This window comes from Gobio gobio (genome assembly GCF_949357685.1).
Source record: "Gobio gobio genome assembly, chromosome: 6".
Classification (NCBI taxonomy): Eukaryota; Metazoa; Chordata; class Actinopteri; order Cypriniformes; family Gobionidae; genus Gobio; species Gobio gobio.
The window spans coordinates 57,479,256-57,502,955 of record NC_137102.1 but is presented as its reverse complement, the minus strand read 5'-3'; the positions used below and the strand labels follow the sequence as shown (position 1 = coordinate 57,502,955).

Sequence of the window (23,700 nt, the reverse complement as noted above, 5' to 3'; positions counted from 1 at the left end):
TGACAACAATGTAATGCACTGATTCTAAAGGAAGACTTTTAAAAAATAAAACTGTTATATTTATATGTTATATAAAAAAAATTTAAATAAAAAAAATAAAATTATAATTGATTAAATGATAGGAAATAATAATAATAATAATAATAATAATGACAACAATGCAATGCATTGATTATAAAGGAAGACTTTTTAAAAATAAAAATATGTTATATTTATATGTTATATAATATTTTTTAAATAAAAATACAATAAATTATAATTGATTAATTGATAGGAAATAATAATAATAATAATAATGACAACAATGTAATGCACTGATTCTAAAGGAAGACTTTTTAAAAATAAAATAAAAAGTAAAATAAAACAAAATAAAATTGATTAATTGATAGGAAATAATAATAATAATAATAATGACAACAATGCAATGCACTGATTATAAAGGAAGACTTTTTAAAAATAAAAATGTTATATTTATATGTTATATAATATTTTTTAAATAAAAATAAAATAAATTATAATTGATTAATTGATAGGAAATAATAATAATAATAATAATAATAATAATAATAATAATAATAATAATAATGACAACAATGTAATGCACTGATTCTAAAGGAAAACTTTTTAAAAATAAAATAAAATAAAACAAAATAAATAAATTAATTGATAGGAAATAATAATAATAATAATAATAATAATACAACCTAATACTAAAGGAAGACTTTTTTTTAGAATAAAAATATGTTATGAATATTTTTAAATAAAAATAAATAAATAATAAAATAAATATAAAATAATATAAAAGTCTTTGTGTCCGAGCAGGATGATTTTCATGACTCATCCACCCTCTCTCGTAACTCTGGATTCTCCTGCCCACTCATGGAATTGGAATTGATGCCTACGGGGTGATTTCCGGGAAAAGTAGCCGGAGTTTCTTTGACCAAGCAATTCTGTTTGCTGAACTTACAAAACAAGGGAGTTTCTTTCAGACCAAAAGCTACAACATAGCCTATGCAAAACTTATTTGAATCTACTAGTCTAGGGGCTCAATAAATATTATATTATATTGGTTTTCTGCATATAGTTTTGGAAAGAACACAAATTATATTAATTTGGAATAAATCAATTTGTTAAAACAAAACATTTTGGCTCACATTTTACAGTTACAGTATTGCATTATAAACCGTTTGAGCATGTAAGATACCGTCCAACAAGTGTGCACGCTGACAGTCTGTTATTTTTATCACGGCATGTGAAGAACACAATGTGCATCTGTATTTTTGTCTGCCGCTCGGTGTTCCATTATACAGACTCACTCAACGTCCCTTGCGTAACCCCCAGACCCGCTCAATCGAACGCGCATCACTTGATGTCCGCCATTGCTTGTGTTGAGTGTGACCGAGCGCATTGAAAAGATGTTTTTATCTTCAACGCTGCGCTCTGCCGTGTCTTATGCGGTAGGTTTACTTTATATATGTTTTAATTGAATTATAAACGAGGTGGTTAGAAAAGTTGCATATGAATTATGCTTTAAAAGCAGCGTTGACATTTGTGCAAGGACATGAAGCTAATACGCTAACAGCTAATAATGGGGCCTGATTGTGTATATATGTCATTAAAACAAGAATTAAATCTTTTGTATCTTTTATAAACTCGTTAAAAGAGTGATGGATTTTTAATTTTCCTAGGAAAATTTGTATTTATATATATGTAACACTATCCATTACTATTGTAATGACCAATGCAGAGAAATCAAGTCTACACTGAACAGAAAGCATTGAAGAGCATAAGGACTGTGTACTCAGCATATCTGATCAGTACACACAATATACACAAAGTTATGAATTTCACACATTCAGCAGTCTGCCAAGAACATGCGTTTATTAATTGTATATCTACTCTGGCCATATATACTTCTATATTTAGTTACTCAATAGTATTTTCTACTGAACACTTGTTTCTAAGTAAAGCCCATGTTTCATGATTGCATTTGTTCTGCAGGCGAGGCAAGTGCGCAGTTTACACCAGACGTCGGCTCGTGCTGGAGCAGGAGGAATCTTTGTGGTGAGACTTTACTTGTCTTTGTAATTATTTGCACATTAGACACTTAAAGGCATAGTTTATCCAAAAATGAAAGTTATCCCATAATTTACTCACCATCAATCCATCCTCCTAGGTGTATATGACTTTCTTCTTTCAGCCAAACACATTTGGAGTTATATTAAAAATATCCTGGCTCTTCCCAGCTTTATAATGGGAGTAAATGGTACCTTAGATTTTGAAGCCCAAAAAAGTGCGTCCATCCATTATAAAAATAATCCATACGACTCCAAGGGGTTAATAAAGGCCTTCTGAAGCAAAGTCATGCGTTTAACATTTTAAAAAAATAAAATTTTAACTATACACTTGTACATATGCATTTCCATGTAACAGAAAACAAGAACAAACAAACAAAAAACACAACAACAAAAAGCTTTGATAATATCAAAATTGATACTCAATACCACCTATTTTCTTAGTCTTCTGTTAACACCTTTCCAATGTTTTAAAAACGATCTGAAAGGTCCCCAAACGCCATCAAAAACAGTATATTTATCCCTTAAAATAGAAGTTATCTTTTCCATTGACTTATTTGTTACCATTTCTTTTAGCCAGCGTCCTGTACTTGATACACAAATCTAATTTAAAGAAATATGCCGCTTTGCTTGATGAATAAAGCGATGCGTTTTTGTAAGAAAAATATCCATATTTATAACTTAAAGGTGCACTATGTAACTTTTCCGTCCACTAGAGATCGCCTATTCAAAACAATGGCGTAGTTTGATGACGCCAAGTTTGAGCGCAGAATCTTGGAACATGTGATCTTCACCTCACAGCCAGAGGGAAAGAATCGGGATAGGACTCGGGCAGAAATCATGTTGATGGATATGATTATTAACGTTACTGTAGTCTGAAGCAGAGCAGGACCGAGTGTTAGTAAGAAGAGCGCAACACACCTCGCGAGCAGCGGGACTTTTATTATGCCACAGTCGCCGGCGCCACTTCCGCTCATGAGTGTGAGGTAACGCAGCTCTGTTGATCATATTAGACACATCTGAGTGTGTTGATGTTGTGACGTTATCTGTGTGTTCTCTCAGCGGCTGCTATGACACTTGTTCACACTGCAGTGAGAGTAAAGCGTTTCTACAGAATAAAACCAGAAACCGAGGGGATGACGTAGATATGACGCCACCGACAGACGACTAGGGTTGGGCACCGAAAATAACCGGTATGTAACCGGACCGAATGAAAGCGCAGATTTCGGTGGCTCATTTCGGTGCCATTAAGTTCAAACGTGCTTTCGTGCTTTGGCTGGCGCCGAGCCAGAGACAGACACGCTCAGCACTCGTCACATATCACAACTATTCAGTGTTTTCAACCACATCATGTTTATTTTAGGTTCCAGACATTTAAATGCACGTAAGTACTAGGGCTGTCACTTTTGTAAAAAAAATCCTGTTCGATTTTTGAGACAAAAGTGTTAATTGAATCGATTCTAAAATCGATTTTAAATGACGTTTTCATTTTCAACGCTATAGCCTACGCCAATCCACGGACAACTAACGGGCATTAGGATGAAAGTAAAGAGGGCGCTTGAGACGCACGCACAAGTCAGCAATATTTCTGATGATTTATTTTGTGCACAATGACTGAATGTGAAGTTCGTGTGGATCATAATTTAACGTAATTATTCAACCGTTCAAAATGAAACTTTGAATGAACTTAGCTTGCGAAAAGGCCATGTGTTTTTTTTAATTGAACGTAACCGACACTTATGCGGGCGTTACTGATGAAACGTGCAAATAAGGCTCTATTACAAATTATTGGACAGGAAAACAAGTCTATCAACATTTTCGGGGTCCAGAGCAGAGCGTTTTTTATTCACTATATGCCCAACTGTTGAGAAGACGCGCTCCGACCGCACTGATGTTCCAGCGACACTCAGGTACTTCATTGCCAGCTGCGCAAGGTGGGGGTATTTCGAACTGCCAATCTTCCACCACAAAAGCGGGTCGCTGGCAAAGGTGGTTCCTTTTCATAAATCGAATTTCGTTTTATATAAATTGTTTCTTAATTTTAATCAATTGTTTTATTGACTAATATTGCATTGATTTAATAAATAATAAGAAAATATAGCATACAATGACATGGAGGCGCTGGCTCCGCGTGAACAACGGCTTAAATGAACAACTACCCTACTAGGAAAAAAGCTTTAGTTGGGGCAGGCCTATAGCCATTTATTTCAGATAGACATTTATTTGTTCCAGCATGTCAAAAAGGGCATTTCGGGTTGAGCGAGCGGCGCTGAGAGGAATGAGAAAGCTGCTCTCCATTCTGGAGGATATAGCGCTCATTCTTTTCTACGCACACAGCATTGTCACAATGCAAGTTTTAAAAACATATTTCAACATATTAATAATACCTGTTAATAACTTTTTTATTTGTTTAATTTGTTTGGTTAAAATCGATTCTTGTGAAACTTGTGTTGGTTGGTCCGATCGATTGTGCAATCGATTTTCGAACGTAAAGTGACAGCCCTAGTAAGTACTAGCAAAAAATACACACAGATGTTTATGGAAGCAGCAATAACAATCCTTTCTGACAATTATAATTTGACAATGTGTTTAATTCACATCAGATACACATTATATAGTAGTGTTACGGCCATAACCAGCAAATAAGGCTCATTAATCAAATTAACTGAAACAGCTGATTCGGACCGAACACATAAGTCAATCACAGACACAAAGTAACGCTTCAAGACGCCATGTACGCCTTCATTTACTATAAAAAATGAACAAGAGAAACAAATGTACACAATCCAAAAGAGAATACAAATCAGAATCCAAATCAGGTCAACCTATTAACAAACATAAATCAAACAAGTAATAAACAACAGTAAACTGGTAGGACAACTAAGAAAGTAAACAGAGAACACCTGCCTACGCCTGTACTCAGCAGTTCTTACCTGGCTTCCGACAAAACAAAGACAAGTGAATCTTCCGGGTCTCTGCTTACCTCCATACTCTTTCTAAATAACCATAAAGTGACATAACGAAATAATTCCTACCAGTTACTGAACTTATGTAAAAGTGAGTAAATAATGCTAAGTCTCAACAAATAATTATACTCAACAAAACCACAAAGAACCTAATAAAGAAAGGAGAACGGAGAGGCGAGGAGAGCGGCAGCCGTGATGTCCACAGGACACGAGATGAGAGAGAGAGAACATCCATGTCGCCGCCAACGCCCTTTTATCCGGTATCCCGGGTGACGTCATGTCTTTGTCACAAGTTGGGGAATTCCCCCGCCACCTATGGACTCAAAACGGTATCAGCACAAATATACGTAACACCCTCACCCTTAAGTGAATAAATTGTAGAAATGAAAAGATCTTACCTAAAAAACAATTTATTCCCATTAAACACGGGATAAGGCATCAGCGATGACATTGTCTCGACCCCGAATGTAACGGATGTCCAATTCAAAAGTCTGTAAAAACAGACTCCAACGCATCAGGCGTTGATTGTTGTTTTTCATTCGGTTCAAGAACACTAAGGGGTTGTGATCGGTGTATACGATCAACGGACATGAAACAGAACCAATATACACATCGAAGTGATGAATGGCAAGGACAAGAGCGAGTGCCTCCTTCTCAATAGTGGAGTAACCACGCTGATGTTTATTGAATTTGCGTGAAAAATAGCAAACGGGATGCTCAACACCAGCCTGATCTCGTTGAAGTAACACGGCTCCCGCACCTGTGTCACTTGCATCGACAGCAAGAAAGAACGGAGTAGAGAAATCAGGAGCGGACAAAATAGGGGAATTAATCAGAAGCGCCTTAATCTGCTCAAAACTTATTTGACACGACTCGGACCATTGAAAAGGCACCTTTGGGCTCAGGAGGTCAGTTAAAGGAGTGGCAACAACAGAAAAATTCCTACAAAAATTCCTGTAGTACCCCACCATACCCAAGAACCGTCGAAGGTCGCGTCTCGTTTTCGGCACGGGAAATTTAGTAATAGCCTCGACCTTAGACTCAACAGGTCGAACTTGCCCCCCACCAACAATCTTTCCCAGATACGTTACCGTAGCTCGACCGAATTCGCACTTAGCCAAATTAACCGTAAGGTTAGCACTAGACAGACGACTGAACAGTTCCTCCAGCTGTTTTACGTGTTCTGACCAAGACGCGCTGTAAATAACCAGGTCATCCAAATACGCCTCAACATTACGCATGCCCTCAAGGACACGATTTACCAACCTCTGGAATGTTGCCGGAGCATTTCGTAAACCGAAAGCCATTACGGTGTAATGTAGGAAATGGTCCGGTGTAACGAATGCCGAAATCTCTTTGGCACGATCCGACAAAGGCACCTGCCAGTAACCTTTAAGCAGATCGATTTTGGTAACGAAAGCAGCATTTCCAACATGATCCACGCAATCTTCCATCCGAGGCAATGGATAACTATCTGGTTTTGTCACAGCATTAACGCGTCTAAAATCAGTACAAAAACGAAACGTATTATCAGACTTTTTAACCAGCAAACAAGGTGAGCTCCAAGGACTAAAACTCTGTTCTGCAATGTTGTTTTCAAGCATGAAAGTCACCTCTTGCTGCAACTGAGTTCGTTTCTCAGGACTTACCCGATACGCATGCTGTTTAATCGGCAACGAGTCGCCAACGTCAATATCATGTTCAATCAGCGAAGTACGAGAGGGAACATCAGAGAACAGATTACTGTACATACGAATAATGTCAGTCATGTCAGCGCGTTCGGTAACGGTTAAATGGGAAAGGTACAAGTCAAGGTTTTGGATTAGCTCAGAATTTTTCAACCTCCCCGTCACCAGTTCTAGAGGAGGAAACGCAACGTCACCATCATCCTCAGGAATAGACAAAACATCAGCACGTTCATAACCAGAGCACAATGGGCGGGTCCGAAGTTCAGCACCGGTCAGTGCCCCAGCATCAGGTAACTCAGCACTGGACAGCGCCTGCTCTTTGGTCACCAGAGAATCTGTAGGTGAAACAAGTAACACAGCCGACTTCTTTCCAGACGAATCTGGCAATCTCTCAAAATACGGCTTAAGCATGTTAATGTGACATAGACGAGTTTTTTTTCGTTTGTCAGAAGTTTCTATCACATAACCAAGCTCACTCACCTTCTCTTTCACCTGATAAGGACCATAGTAGCGAGCCTGCAAAGCAGACCCTGGGACAGGCAACAGCACCAACACCTTATCACCAGTAGCAAAACTACGAAGGTTAGCATTACAATCAAAACGGCTTTTCATCCGTCGTTGTGACATCTGCAAATTCTCTTTGGCTAATTCACATGCACGATGCAATTTAAAACGGAAGTCTGAAACATAGTCAAGAATGTTCTTAGGACTCATGTCATTAGTCCAATGATCTTTAATCAGCTTCAGTGGACCACGGACCGTATGCCCGAACACCAACTCGGCCGGACTAAAGCCCAACGACTCCTGCACTACCTCCCTAACTGCAAACATAACCATAGGCACTCCTTCATCCCAGTCTTTCTGGAACTCCAGACAAAATGCACGTAGCATTGATTTTAACGTCTGGTGGAACCTTTCGAGTGCTCCCTGGCTTTCTGGGTGGTAACAACTTGACGTGCAATGTTGGATATGCAACTGATCCAGAGCCTGTTTAAACAAACGGGACATGAAATTCGTACCTTGGTCCGATTGAATGGTACGAGGAAGGCCAAACAATGAAAAGAATTTAACGAGCGATTTCACAATCACTGGTGCAGTGATTTTCCGCAGAGGAATTGCCTCTGGAAACCGTGTTGACGCACACATAATAGTGAGCAAATACTGATTACCCGCCTTCGTGCGAGGCAAAGGGCCGACACAGTCGATCATCACACGCTCGAATGGTTCACCAACAGCTGGAATCGGATGTAATGGTGCTGGTGAAATTTTCTGGTTTGGTTTGCCAATCTTTTGACACACATGACAGCTTCGGCAATAACGTGCTACATCATTTTTCAAGCCAGGCCAAAAAAAATGCCTGAGAACACGATCAAATGTCTTATTCACGCCTAAATGACCAGCAAACGGACTATCATGCGCTAAACTCAGTATTTCGGAGCGATATGAGGAGGGAACTACTACCTGTTTAATGATTCGCCACTCATCATCAACAGATGCAGTTGGTGGTCTCCACTTCCTCATCAACACACCATCTTCAACAAAGTATCCTTGTGATACATGTTCGAGTTGCTCACTAGGAACAACGGCTTCAAAGAGGGATGATATTTCCTCATCTTTCCCCTGCTCAACAATAAGCTGTTCGCGGGACAGAGACAGTTTATCCAACCCTACAGAATATTCATCTCGACTCTTAACGGCGATGTCTGAACCGTCAGAGTTTGAACACTTAACCTCACCAAAATCTGAATTAGAAAGGAACGTATCGTTCAAATCAAAGTTCCACTCACCTTCTGATTTACTACGGTTTTGATTTTTCAGTCTCTGTTTCATAGCACGAGTGACAGCACACGAAGGAAATACCTCTGGGTATTTCTGAGCCAACTTGTCAGGAGTAGAACAGGAAAGAGGAACATTAGTTACCTCAGGGCTAGCAAAAACTTTTCCTCCCGCCAAGTCATTCCCTAAAATAAATGTGACATCTCGAACGGGAAGACACGGTCGCACTCCAACAACAACGCGACCAACAACAAGGGAGGATTCAATTTCAATTTCGTGCAAAGGCACGTTCACAAAGCCCATTTCGAATCCCTGTACTAAGACGCTCGAGCCAATAGAACTCTTATCAGACAACGGTAATATCCCTTCCAGAATAAAACTCTGAGCGGCGCCTGTATCACGAAGCATTTTAACTGGTTTCCTCGACCCAGCATTACCTGCCAAAGACACAAATCCGTCCATTATAAATGGCACATACCCCTGATCTTCACACATGTCAGCTTGAGATACTAACAACTCCAGTCCTTCCAGATGCGGCGAGGACGTCATCAATAAACCTACTGGTTTAGGAACACTTTTTTTCTTCTTGAGCACATTGCACTCAGAAATAATGTGTCCACGTTTTTTGCAATAAAAACAAACAGGTGAGGACAACTTATCAGAACCCTCTGCCACTTTATCAGCAGGCAGAGTACGTTCAAGATTACGCTTAAAGGACCGATGACTATTGTTCACGGATGGAAATTTCGTTGAATCAGTGAACACGTTCTTATGCGTAAGTACATATTCATCAGCTAGCGCAGCAGCAGCTGAACATTTCAGAACTTTTTGCTCATTTAAATATGTTACAACGCGGTCTGGTAAACAGTTTTTAAATTCCTCTAAAAGAATCAGTTCACGGAGCTCTTCAAACGTGCTCACTTTCATTGAAGAACACCAGCGATCAAACATTGACTCTTTCTCACGAACAAATTCAACATAAGCCTCATCATTTTTCCGAAGATTACGAAATTTTTGTCGATACGCCTCAGGAACTAGTTCATAGACCCTAAGTACGGCTCTCTTTACTTGCTCATAATCAAGAGACTCTTCAACTGACAAAGAAGAATAAGCTTCCTGGGCTTTACCAGAAAACACACACTGCAACAGCATAGGCCAAAATGTTTTCGGCCATTTCATGTTGGTGGCAACACGTTCAAAAAGAGCAAAAAACTTGTCTACCTCTTGTTCTCGAAAAGGAGGAACAATACGAATATTTCGACTTACGTCAAAATCAGGAGCATCACTTACACCCCTCTCACGAGCTTTCAGCTCCATTTCCTTAAGGCGACAAGCTTGTTCCATTTCAAGCTTTTTCAGCTCAAGTTCATGTCTCTCACGCTCTCTCCATCTCTCTCTCTCACGCTCCCATTCCTCTCTCTCCCTCAACAAAGCGGTGTCGTGCTCTTTAACCTGCAACTCCATTTTCTTCACCTGCATTGCAAGATCCTCCGAGCTACCCTCAGCTGATTCAGGATAATCTGTCAGCTTTTCCTCTTCACCAAAAACACCCTGCTTATGTAACGATTCTACAAGCAGAATCTGAAGTTCACGTTTAGATGAAGTATTACGAAAACTGACCTTATAATGAGCAGCGATTTTCATAAGATCTACTCTATTAACTTGAAACAGCTCCGCTTGCGTCGGATTCACAATAAAAGCAGTTAATTCGAACATATTTAGAATTAAACGTCCTACTGGGTTACAGAGAAAGAAGCGTGCACAACACGAGCCAAAATTCAAAAGTTCACATCAAGTTCCTGTGATTGACCAAAGTTACAAAGTAACAAATTCAAAGCACGTGGACAGATCAAAAGATCAAACAAAGCCACGGCGAAAAGAGATCGAGATTATTCAAATCATCCAGATCTCGGACAAGCCCCCAAATATGTTACGGCCATAACCAGCAAATAAGGCTCATTAATCAAATTAACTGAAACAGCTGATTCGGACCGAACACATAAGTCAATCACAGACACAAAGTAACGCTTCAAGACGCCATGTACGCCTTCATTTACTATAAAAAATGAACAAGAGAAACAAATGTACACAATCCAAAAGAGAATACAAATCAGAATCCAAATCAGGTCAACCTATTAACAAACATAAATCAAACAAGTAATAAACAACAGTAAACTGGTAGGACAACTAAGAAAGTAAACAGAGAACACCTGCCTACGCCTGTACTCAGCAGTTCTTACCTGGCTTCCGACAAAACAAAGACAAGTGAATCTTCCGGGTCTCTGCTTACCTCCATACTCTTTCTAAATAACCATAAAGTGACATAACGAAATAATTCCTACCAGTTACTGAACTTATGTAAAAGTGAGTAAATAATGCTAAGTCTCAACAAATAATTATACTCAACAAAACCACAAAGAACCTAATAAAGAAAGGAGAACGGAGAGGCGAGGAGAGCGGCAGCCGTGATGTCCACAGGACACGAGATGAGAGAGAGAGAACATCCATGTCGCCGCCAACGCCCTTTTATCCGGTATCCCGGGTGACGTCATGTCTTTGTCACAAGTTGGGGAATTCCCCCGCCACCTATGGACTCAAAACGGTATCAGCACAAATATACGTAACAAGTAGCTATTTATAGTTTACTTTATAGGTCACTTACTTTCATGTATTTCGTGAGACGAGGATGAATTTAACTAAAAACGATCCAACAGATCGGATTCTCGGAGGCGCAAACTAACATGGCGGCGCCCATCACGCATTATAGATCAACTAACACACATTCACTTACACATATTTGAAAATCAGTATATCAGATAGTTTGTGAATATTTTGAATAAAAAAGAAAAACTAAATAAACCAGATACAGCTGAGCTGCCATAAAGCGCTAGTGTGGCTGCTGTGAGAAGCATGACGCGTTGCCATGGAAACAATAAAGCGACACGTTCTAAAATATATAGCCAGAGAATATGGTCATATTTCAAAATAAAGCTGACGTTGAAGCTGGTTTGTAGCAGACCAAGAATACAGACGACTGCTGTTATTACTGTAACTGTTATTTAGAGTTAAATTAGGCCTGTTGTAGTTGTTAGGTGGTTTTAGTTTTACTGTGAATTTGTTAGGTAAATTGTGTTTTGTAATAATTTATATATTTAATTATACTTTACACTTTTAATAAATGGTTCAATTTAAATAATAATAATAAAAAATCAATAAAAAGCCATTCTTTAATGTCATCCACCTTGTTTTGTGGCTCTTTTTTTATTTATTTAAGTATCGGTTTAGGCACCGGTACCGTTTTAAAAGTATCGGTTTGGCACCGGTATCGAAAAAAACCAAACAATACCCAACCCTACGGACGACTCCCTCACATGTCACGGTTCCTTTGTTGAAATAGCAATTTCTCAAATAGTTGGAAACATTTGGGAGATTGTAAGTACTCAACTGAACAAAATATATAACAGTGGCCTAGTGGTTTTTGGATATTGTACTGAAATGTTTTTACATAGTGCACCTTTAATGAACTATAATCATTAGCTTTCGGTAAGAGCCGTACGGGAGTCGAGTTCTGGCCAAAGAGTGACCTCTGACCCGGCGTAGGAGTAATGTAAGCGTTGACGCCTCTCGCGGTTCAAACTAATAGGGCTGGGCAACAAACTCAAGTCCCTCTTCTCTTATATCAAATCCTCTGACATTTCTTTTTAAAAATCATTCGTTTTAGACTCTAATTAGTGAGCAGTGTTTTGTTTTGCTCTAACCTCTGCGCTTCCGCATTCATCAATATATCACGTGTCAGGTCAAAGGTCACTCTTCCGCCGCAACTCGACTCCCGTACGGCTGTCACTGGAAGCCAGTGATTACAGTTTATAAAGTTATAAATATGGATATTTGTCTTACAAAAACACATGGCTTCGCTTCAGGAGGCCTTTATTAACCTGAAGCCTGTGGATTGCTTTTATGATGCAGGGCTTCAAAAACTCGTCCTCTATTCATTTCCATTATAAAGCTTGGAAGAGCCAGGCTATTTTAACTCTGATTGTGTTCGGCTGAAAGAAGAAAATCTTATAAACCTAGGAAGGCTTGAGGGTGAGTCAATTATTGTAATTTTGGTTTGAACTATCCCTTTAATATTAAGTAATATTATCAATTTGATGCTCTTAGATGAGATCAGAACTTAAGCTGGATAATGACGTTGTCTTTTTTCTTTTTAGAGTTGCAATATAGCTGAATCAAATTTGTTTCACAATTGATGAATTTTGCAACATTGGCACTGTTATAGAACTGAACTGATTCAACATTGAACTGATTTGAGCTGAATAACGACTCTATTACCTTCTGTAGAGCTGCTTATAGCTCAAGAATTAAGCTTGTTTCATAATTTGCTCTATTATTGAACTGAACTGAATCAACATTGATTTGGCTTGAGCTGAATGACACTTATCTTCTGTAGAGCTGTTTGGTAGTTGAACTGAGTTTGCTTCATAACTAATGAACTTGGCAACATTCACAAAATTATTGAACTGAATTGAATCAACATTGAGCTGAGTAATTGCACTGTTACCTGTTCTTAGAGCTGCTTTACAGCAGAATTTGTATTTGTTTGCCACATTTATTGCAATGTTACTTTCTGTTATTTTCGTGTTTGTTACTATGAAGCTGCTTTTAATCAATCTGTGTGCTTTATAAATAAATGTGGCCTGACATGAGAATCAATAATTTACTTATTTTTATAGAGCACGTATGCGCCCTAAATCAGGAGGGCATACAGTTTTAGGGCTTATATTTTATATTGTTGTAGTTGAAGAGTTAATCCGTTTTCATTAATTCAGCACAGAGACACACCGGACAACAATCCAGAGACGCCATTTGAATTCTCCGCTGAAAACATGAAGGTAAAGGAACTAATTTGTGTTTTTTGTAGCATAACATGATCATATTTAATGCATGTCATGTATAAGCTTTTTTCCTGTCAAAACTGCACAATTTGCTCTTGCTCTTTGATCAAATATGTCTTTCTGTTGCCAGATATGTTGAATAAAGATTGTTTTTGGTATGTGACAGAGAGTTGAGGCCATCATTAATAATTACCCAGAGGGACACAAGGCGGCCGCCACTATTCCTGTGCTGGATTTGGCTCAGAGGCAACATGGATGGCTTCCTATTTCAGCAATGAACAAGGTGAGAGCCTACGCTTCTTTGTTTAATAGATAATAAACAGTTCCCACAGTTACTAAAAACCTGGAAATATCAATTTAAATTTGTTTAAAGCCCCACAGAAGTGCCATGAAACACACAGCATTATTCAATGTTGTTGCGGTAATTTCCCCTGAAACCGGAAGACAAGCAGCTCCTCCCCTTTTTAAAATAGTCAATAGCATTTAGTTTATATCACAGCTCGGCCAGAGCCGTTGAGCTCGATAAAGCTGCAGTTTTCTCCTAATCTCTAACCGTTTCTCCTTCTAATCTCCTCCATATCGCTTTAAAATACAGAATTCAAACAGATCCGGTACATTTTCTGGTCTGTGTCGACTCGATCACATGATCCGCTCTGTGCTATAGTGTCTCTGGACTGGAGCTGCAGTGGTTAACGTGACACTAACGTGAAACCAGACTTCATTCGCCCCAAGGGAAAGCATATTTACACTGTCTGAATCGTTCCCTATCCCCTATATAGTGCACTGTGCCATTCACCATGTAGAAAACAGTAAATGTGTGAACAATTGACCGATTTGAGCCGTAGCTTCAGTGTCTGTTTATAATATAGGGGGCGGGGCTTCAGATTCTAGAGAGCATTTGATTGGACATAAAATCTTATGAGAAGCTGAAGTGCAGTGATGTCATCAAAATCATTGGTCCTTACTGGCGGAAGTGAATACGTTTTGAAAGCTTATATCTTCTAAATGTGAAAACATTTAAAAATATATACAATTTCATACTAAAAGCCCAAAAACGTCCATTTTGATTTCACGTCAATTTTGCAAAAAAGTTTACACTCGCATGAGGTGGTTTTTCAGGCAATTCGAAAAAGGAATATTTCGCAAAACTGCAATTAAAACATTTACAGGTCACCTGGTGTACGTATAAGTCACATGATCATTTTTAAAGATGGCGTGGTATGTTTGGACAGAAGACGAGACGGAGCTCTTTATTAAACTCATAAAAGACTAAATAGTGTTTCCCACACATAGGTTCGCCACAGAATCAACACCGGCCGCCACATATTGCGCGTCGTTATTCATTAACTTTTTAACGCTATTTAAAACACGCAGATTATTCGTTCATTTCCTTTCCCTGCTCTCCCTCCATCTCTCTGTCACTCATGCGTAATATCTCTCTTTCTCTCAAACCTGCTTTTGATATGAAACTTAAAAGTCTATAAGCTTTTAAAATTGAATATGAAATTCAAACAATAAACATTTGAATGGCTTGCCCTTAGCGGATACACAACTGCTTCACATCACAATACAGGTATTTGCAGCAAGTTTTGGTAAACAGTACTGCATAGTTTGCATTGATTATTACGTCAACCACATTTACAGTATCATTTTATTATGGAGAGTGATGATAGACGCAACATTGTTACATTAATGTTATTATTGTATTTAGCCATCTCAGGTATTGCTTACTAATTGGTCATCCTCGTTGATGATCAAATGTGACCATACACCTTTTTACACAATTTTTCAGTTAAATAAATGTTCTATATTTTAGTTTAATAATATTAATTTAATATTTTGAGGATATCTTTTGGTACTAAATAGGCCTACTATTTGTGCAATAATTATGGTAAATTAATGACCACTTAAAATATTTTTATTATTATATTACAATTAGTGTAGTAATAAAGGTTAAAATAGAGAATTCCAATGCAAAGAGGCAAATTAGAGTCATTTTGTGGCTTGAAAAATAATAATTTTTATTTGTAATGCCATTACCCACTGGTCACTGGTATCTAGTCTGGTTGCTCAAAGTATTGCAGATTGTAACTACTTACTTATGTTTAGGTTTTGCATTTAAATACATATTTAGACATGATCAAACACTAGATTTCTTTAAATGTGAAATTTTAAAACGTTAATCCTTATATTTTTAATGATACTTATATAAGCACACACAAGTGAATATTAATGAATGCAAGCAAATATAATTTAACCCAAGAAAAGTAAAAAATAGTGCTAAAAAGGCAAACTTTCCTTATATGTACAGTAGGCTATATGAATTGATACTGAATCAAGATCGAAATCGATATTTGTGCCAATCCCCCCTCCCCCCATGCCCCCGCCCGCCACCACAAATTGGTTTCTAATCTGTGGGAAACACTGACTAAAGATTTATGGGAATACTGGATTCTAAACAACAAAGAAATGGCACAATTCATCAAGACCTCGAAGCAGATATGAGCGAGAATCGCGTATTATAACCTCCCAGAAACACCTCATATTGCCACTCCCATGTATAAGGGTCTTTCCTTGCCGTTAATGCTTGGATAACATGCCTGCGTCTCCTTCCATTGAAAATAATGGCTGGTGCAGTGGCTGTGATATTCTTACTAGCATCCATTGCCATGATTTCTTTGAATGACTTATTGCGATAACATCGGTTAATGGAAATGCCGTCATTTCGCAATTTTGTTTTTATTTACATTTAGAAAATATCGCAAAAGAGTCAGTGCTGACAGTGAATGTCCTATTTTCTTTTATTAAAATATTGTGGTTTTCAGATTTTCCTCACCCCCCCCCAACCAATATCTGATGTGATTTTCGATTTCTCCTGCAGGTGGCAGAGGTCCTAGGCATTGCTCCAATGAGGGTTTATGAAGTAGCGACTTTCTACACCATGTTCCTCCGCCAGCCAGTGGGAAAGTACCACATCCAGATCTGCACCACTACGCCCTGCATGCTCTGCGACTCCGACAGCATCCTGGAGGCCATCCAGAACAAACTGGGTGAGCAAGAACTGGGACTCCACAGAGACGTCTCCACTCGCACGCCACCAATAAACACACACGCCACACAAACAAGCTAAAGCCACGCTGCTAGGAAAGAGAAAATGTCTTGTGGCATGGAAGACAGAAAATCTAATCGACTTGGAATGACACGAGGGCGAGTAAATAACTATGCATTTGATTTTTTAACCCAAATATCCTGAACTGGAAATGATCTCTCCTCTCAGGTATCAAAGTCGGGGAGACCACAGCGGATAAATTATTCACGCTAACAGAAGTTGAATGTCTCGGAGCTTGTGTGAACGCACCAATGGTCCAAATCAACGATAACTATTATGTGAGTATAATTACAAAGCTCATGAGTCTTGTTGTGTGTTGGTGAGAGGCTAGTTTTAACGTCACCTCTAGGGGAAGCAGTTTCTCTGTTAATGAAGATGAACAACGTTTGTTCCTGTGGTGAGAGTAGCATCTTATTGGTAGAGTCTTGACAATGGTAACCGTTGGGTCGAACGCAGGATGCGATCACATTACACGCGTTATAAAGAATAATAATCATCTTCTGATTGGCTGATAAACAACCTGACAGTTTAGATGAATGTAGAAAGTACAAACAAATGAACTTTGCATGCTATAATTTGACTACTACTTGACTAATTACTATTATGACACATGCTCAGAGAAACCCATATTGAACCTGTACATTTACAATAAATGGCAAATGGAATGGAACGAATGTGTAAATAACAAATGATATGAGCTGAGCCAGTTTTAAATCAAGGAGTTAGTCATTATTTTGAAAATAGATATGACCAGGTTGTATATACGAGATGCCGAATTGAACATTCAAGACTCACTCTTTCATATTTATTGAACGGGGAAGAGAAACCGGTTTGTGATCTGTGTAAGAATTCCTCGAGTGTAAAACATATTTTAATAGAATGTCCTTTTTTAAATAATATTAGAGAAGGGTTTTATTCAGAAAACACATTAATGGGCATTTTTAAAAAGGTTTCTCCTGGAGTAATTTTAGAATTTCTGTCAAATATTAAATTGAAAGATTCTATGTAATTGGTGTTATTACTGTTGTTGTTATTGGTATATATGCCGGATTTTGTATAGTGATTGTTTTTAAGACAAAATTGTTAAATTATTGTAAACAATGTATTGAAGTGATACTGCTCATTGCCATGAATATAGCCATTGTTGCTGATATGGCATTAAATCATAAATAAATAATTAAATAAATAAGATGCATCATCAGAGAATAATAATAATATTGATGGTGCATATTGTTTTTTTTTGTTAAAGTGCCCCGGTTATGCTATTTCAAAGTTTCCTAATTTTGTTTTGAAGGTCTCCTACAATAGGTTTACATGCATCAAAGGTCAAAATTCTCTTCTCATATGCACATCACCATAATGTTCAGTGATTCTCAAACGACTCCATGGATGAACCAGTCTCTCTAAATCCCTACTTACCACAAGCTACTCTGCTCTGATTGGCCAGATGGCCCAGTCTGCTGTGATTGGTCTACTCTGCTCTGATTGGCCAGATGGCCCAGTCTGCTGTGATTGGTCTACACTGCTCTGATTGGCCAGATGGCCCAGTCTGTTGTGATTGGTCTACCGCTTACAGTGCGTATTTGAAGCTAAACACACAGATTACCTTAACTGAACTCCAGCTCCGGAGAAGTTCAGCGAGCGCACACACTGTAAAGACAGTAACGATGATGTCGATTTTACCATATCAATCCAAGCGCGAGTCCGATGATGAAACATTGGAAGAACTAGTTATTCAACCCGAACCTCCATCATAAGCATGACTTGAGCAGGAGTTTCTCAGTGATACGCTACTCATTTTGAGGTACATTATGAGATGTTTCAGCTGTAATTCCTCACCATCAGCATTAACAAGAGTACGCCCATCAACAAACCCATGTGTGTGTTTCTCATTTATTGGTGCACATGCGGGAACTGTATCAATAACAGCGCATACATTAGCCCAGCGCAAACGTGAATGACTGATGTAACTTAAAAGTTTGCAAAACAAATCCTTTATCTTTACTCACAGTACGAACGACAGATGATCTGCATTCATAGACAGTTTTAGGTAATAGTGGCCCACAGCTGATTATCAGTAAGACAGTAATAACACGAGTTAGCCGGAAACGTACACAATATAAAACACAAAACTAGCTATTTTGAAAACCCGGTAGAAAATGTATACATCAAGCAAGCTTGCTGGTGTACTGACCCATCTTTCTAGAGCAAATCGCCAGTAAAATGACGTGTTTGTGGGCGAGTCAAATTGTTTGCGGGCAGACAACGCACAACATAGCCGGGCATTATGCAAATGTATTTTCTAGTGGCGTAGCGGGATTAGAATAACACTCGTACAGACGGTTCAGAGTCGATTCTTTATTTTAGAGACGACAACTTTATTTATCATGCACTTTTGACTTTACAGCTGCAGAACGTCTACATTCACAAACAGCTGTATTACACACTGCATTAAAGAGAATATTCGAAAAACCATAATAGGGGCATTATAATTGTAAATTTTGTCAAAAAATACAACAAAAGAACTCAATATAATTGTACAAATAGTAATACTACTAATTATTATAATCCATAATTCTAATGATTTTACAATATTGATAGTGCATATTTTTGTACTATTCTTATTTACTCTGTCAAAAAGTAAAAAACAAAAAAAACACTACCTTTTAGATTTCTACCTTTAGAGGACAGATTGAGTATATAATCTGCCTCATGTTCTGTTTATATAGTTGCATTTACCAATTAGACCTCAAATCGTATCAGTGGTGAATATACTTAGAAAGCCATCAGAAAACATCTTTAGTGACTGAATCTCACAAAACATGTCAAGAACATGTCATAGTTCACAACTTATGTTTTGTTCAAAGAAATTGAAGCCTTTTTTAAGAACAGTACAATTATTACATCTCAGTTGTTATAAAAACAGGCTTTATTTTCTTTTTGCAAAGTATAGTTTTATTGATTTTGGTGGAACATGGACATGATTTGACTGAATCCTCCCTTGTAGAGTTGATGCTCGAGCTGATTTCTTTCTTTCTTTGTTGAGGCAGAGATCAGAGAATGGGCTATAATGAATGTATTCTCCATTAATGTGTGTTTCCTGTGCTCTTCCTCCTCTTTGTCTTGGTCTGTAGGAGGATCTTAAACCATCAGACATGGATCAGATCCTTGATGAGCTGAAGGCAGGGAGAGTTCCTCCTCCTGGGCCCAGGTACAGAAATCTGTCTTCTTTCTAGAGCTGCACGATTAATCCTTAATTGATCGCGATCTTGATTCAAACACACCTGATCTTATTCATAAATAACAATAATTTGGCGATGTTTATTAAACCTTTGACAAGCACGATCACAGATCTGCATTGCTGCTGCTGCTGAGCCAGAGAGAGCAGTTATCATGTATTAATATGAAAGCACACAGTATAATTTTTTACAATAATTCAAATGATCACAAAAGTATATAAAAGGTATAGTTCTGATGTCTATGGTTATGATAAAAATAGAGTAAATCATATATGATAGTAACTTGATGGTTAAAATAAAGATTGTACCATATACGCCAGTAGGTGGCGATAAGTGACTGTTAAAAATGGATGTAATTGAATCATTAATTCAAGAAATGTGTTCAAAAACACTGATTCATCCAGTAATGAAACAAGGGAAGTCCTTGAGTGAGTCATTGAATCATTCACTCAAGAGATTTGTTCAAAAACACTGATTCATCCAGTAATGAAACAAGTGAAGTCTTTGAGTGAGTCATTGAATCATTCACTCGAGATTTGTTCAAAAACACTGATTCATCCAGTAATGAAACAAGCGAAGTCTTTGAGTGAGTCATTGAATCATTTACTCAAGAGATTTGTTCAAAAACACTGATTCATCCAGTAATGAAACAAGTGAAGTCTTAATGAGTGAGTCATTGAATCATTCATTCAAGAGATTCGTTCAAAAACACTGATTCATCCAGTCGGGATGGAATGATTACCGGTTTCATGATAAACTATGATAAAATGTACTGACGGTTAGTAGTATCGTTTAAAATGTAATCATCATTAAAACGTGTTTGATTATCACGATTTTGAAAGCTCGCTGTAAGTCCTGTCCAGCCAGCATCAGTCTGACGCAGGCGCAACGTTGTTTTTTGAACAAGAAGAAATGGCAGAAGAGATTGTTCAGCCTTCTAAAAGAACCATATTTTGGCTTTTACAAAAGTCCTGAGGGAAACTTAATTGAGGACGGTCACCCTGTCTGCAGAACATGCAAAAATAAAGTCACTGCTATAGGGGCAAATGCTTCAAATCTGCCAAGTCGTTTTCGTGACCACCCACTGTTGTAAAGCGAACGCAAGGCAAGTGGACTTTGACCTCAATACCAAAACTAAAAAAAAGTTTTGAGTTAAAATATTTTCTCTCACTCACTTGAAATTAACGTGAAGCAAGTGGCTTTGAGCCAAAGATGAATGAACAAGTTCACACAAGACTAGGGTGATATTTAAGGGATAATAATGCATATTCATTGTACACTTATTGCACAGATTTTCTTTACCACATAAATAATTACGGGGACATTTTGAATTGAGATTGTTTTAAATCTTACCTGTTTATAAATCCATTTTGTACAGTGTGCAAAATAATCGTCCAGACAAGAAGTTATAGTAATAGTATTAATAATAGTCATTTTCAATACGATCAAAAAAAAAAGACGCAAGTTGCATTTGAATGAAATGAGCGCGTCCGGTGTGATGCGTGGATGTGTTATAATGCGTTATTATAAGGAAGGAAATGCCACAGAATAGAGTCTTCCTTAAAGTGCACAGAGCTGCTTGTTTGTTGTTGTTGTTTGTTGATATTCAAATACACATGGATGCAAACTCCTCACCTTTAGCTGAGAATTCACCTTTTTGAGATCAAAATAGGTCACCTATGGGAGTGTTTTGGGGGAGAGGTACGTTCAGGCGGATCTTTTTCTTTCTTTTTTTTCGTTTTGGGAAGTGACATTACAAGGTAATAAAAATGTATAAATAAATAAAAATAAAAAATGAAAATAAATGCGTCAAAGAGAAACGGGCAAGGCTGAGACATGCAGCAAAACAATGAAAGCGGGCCCTTGAAATTCTGCTGGCTAAACGTCAGAAGAAATGGGGTTTAATTTACAAGTTGGTGTACAAAGTATCCCGTATTGATGCATTTGTAACCTTCAGTTTTCAGTGTTATTTGGGTGTTACATTTTATCTGGTTGTTGTCGTCTTGTTTTTGTTGTTTATGTATTCAGCTCCCACATCTATTGAATTCTGTTTTTGTGTTTTATAAGGGTTGTTTTGCCCTACATAAAACACAAAAACTTTTTTTTACATCTTACCTGTTTGAATTAGTTTTCAGGCAGATTGCAAAGATACTTAACAGTGTCTAGAAATGAGCAAGTAAATGTATTAAAAAGAAAAGAAAAACGTGTCCTGACCTCGGAGAAGGTTTTCTCTATCCACGCAATGTTCTCACCTTTTTTACCCCTCACCCGTTTGCATCCCTGAATATAAAACTTGTTGAAATGTTTTAAGTGTTCTTTTTGAACACTTTCATCTCATTTGAACAAAACCGTGATAATATTGATAATCGTGATAATTTGGGTCACTATAATCGTGATATGAAATGTTCACACCGTTCTCTGAAGAACTGACGTAAGCTGCGCTTGTTGTTGTTATTTCTTGCATTAAACATTTTTAATCGAATGTTTCCCCCCCCTTTGTTGCCTCTGGCTTGGCGTGCTCATTTGGGGACACTAAATTTTTCAACGAAATATCGAAATAAATCTAAATAATAAACTAAATTAACCGTTTAAACTAAATTACTGATCGAATTATTGATCTAAAGCCCACACTGTCACTGTACGATAATTGAAATGAACTGATGACATCAGCGTTTTCTCCAGAATGGCTATACATCTGAATAAAATGATGCTGCATTATTTTCCTGTTTAACACTGTAAAGCTGCTTTGAAACCATCTACATTGTTAAAAGCGCTATATAAATAAAGTTGACTTGACTTGACTTCAAAAAAATAATTTCAGAGCAAATACAAAAATATTAACCTATATGCACAACCCAATTATGATTTGTTTTACTACGATTATGAATATTTTAGAAAAAAGTCACCATTTATTTGAAAAAAATATAGTAAAACCGTAATATTGTGAAATATTATTACAATTTAAATGTTGTCCCAAGCTAAATTTTCAGTCACATGATCCATCAGAAACCATTATTTCAAAAACAAGCCCCGCCCCCGAATTATTCCAAACTTTCCACCGTTAGTCATCATCAAAAGTTTTAAAAATATCAAGGTAGCTTTTATTGTTTAGCCCAATTACTCTGTGGTCAGACTCTTGTCTGTATAGAACAAAAGTGAAATTGAATGTGAAAGCAACTCATCTCATTTGTTTAAAGATTTAGATCTTTTACAGAAATTGGGCCAAGCCAATTGATTGAATTATCTGGCTCAAGTATAGTTTGGTTGTGATGTAATGGGGGTGTTTGGGACTTTCACAGACGCAGGCGTATTAAAAGGATTGACAGTCAGTTGTTAGTTATAAGGTTGATGGCCTTAGCTTGCACAGTCCCTATTATTTATTTCACTTCCTAAGATAACGTGAGGCAACTAGAGGTTTAAAAGAAGAATTAAATAAGGAGATATGTGTGGTTAATGAATCAGTTGGCACGCTGAGTGTTTTAATTGATGATCTCTCTTCCATCAGGAATGGGCGTTTTTCGTGTGAACCTGCCGGAGGTTTGACCTCACTGACAGAACCTCCTCCTGGACCGGGCTTTGGTGTGAGAGCTGACCTGTAACCGGACATCCATGGTCTTGAGCCCTTGTTAAACCTCAGAGATGTTGTGTATGTAAATAAAATATTATCATTAATTATACTCAATAGACCAGTGTGGTTATTTTACAGGCTTGCCGTGAGTTCTTAAAGGTGCCCTATGTATCTTTTCCGTCCACTGGAGGTCGCCTATTTAAAACAAAGTCGTAGTTTGATGACGCCACGTTTGAGCGCAGAATCTTGGGACATGTGGTCTTCACCTCACAGCCGGTGGGAAAGAATCGGGATAGGACTCGACAGGGTTCCCACTCTTTTCCAGCAACCATTTTCCAGTACTTTTCCAGGACATTTTCAATTGTACTACGGCGGGAATAAAAG

At 37.8% G+C, this 23,700-nt stretch overlaps 1 protein-coding gene across 1 annotated transcript; it reads left to right on the top strand.

Annotated features, from left to right (window-relative positions):
- The first annotated feature begins 1,325 nt into the window (after window positions 1-1,325).
- On the top strand, window positions 1,326-23,425 carry ndufv2 (NADH:ubiquinone oxidoreductase core subunit V2). Its single transcript, XM_079820364.1, has 8 exons — window positions 1,326-1,457; window positions 2,002-2,064; window positions 13,335-13,397; window positions 13,567-13,683; window positions 16,282-16,450; window positions 16,678-16,787; window positions 19,644-19,720; window positions 23,254-23,425. Exons 1-8 carry the CDS (start codon window positions 1,416-1,418, stop codon window positions 23,345-23,347), a joined length of 735 nt encoding a protein of 244 aa, XP_079676490.1. The 5' UTR covers window positions 1,326-1,415; the 3' UTR covers window positions 23,348-23,425.
- Window positions 23,426-23,700: the final 275 nt, after the last annotated feature.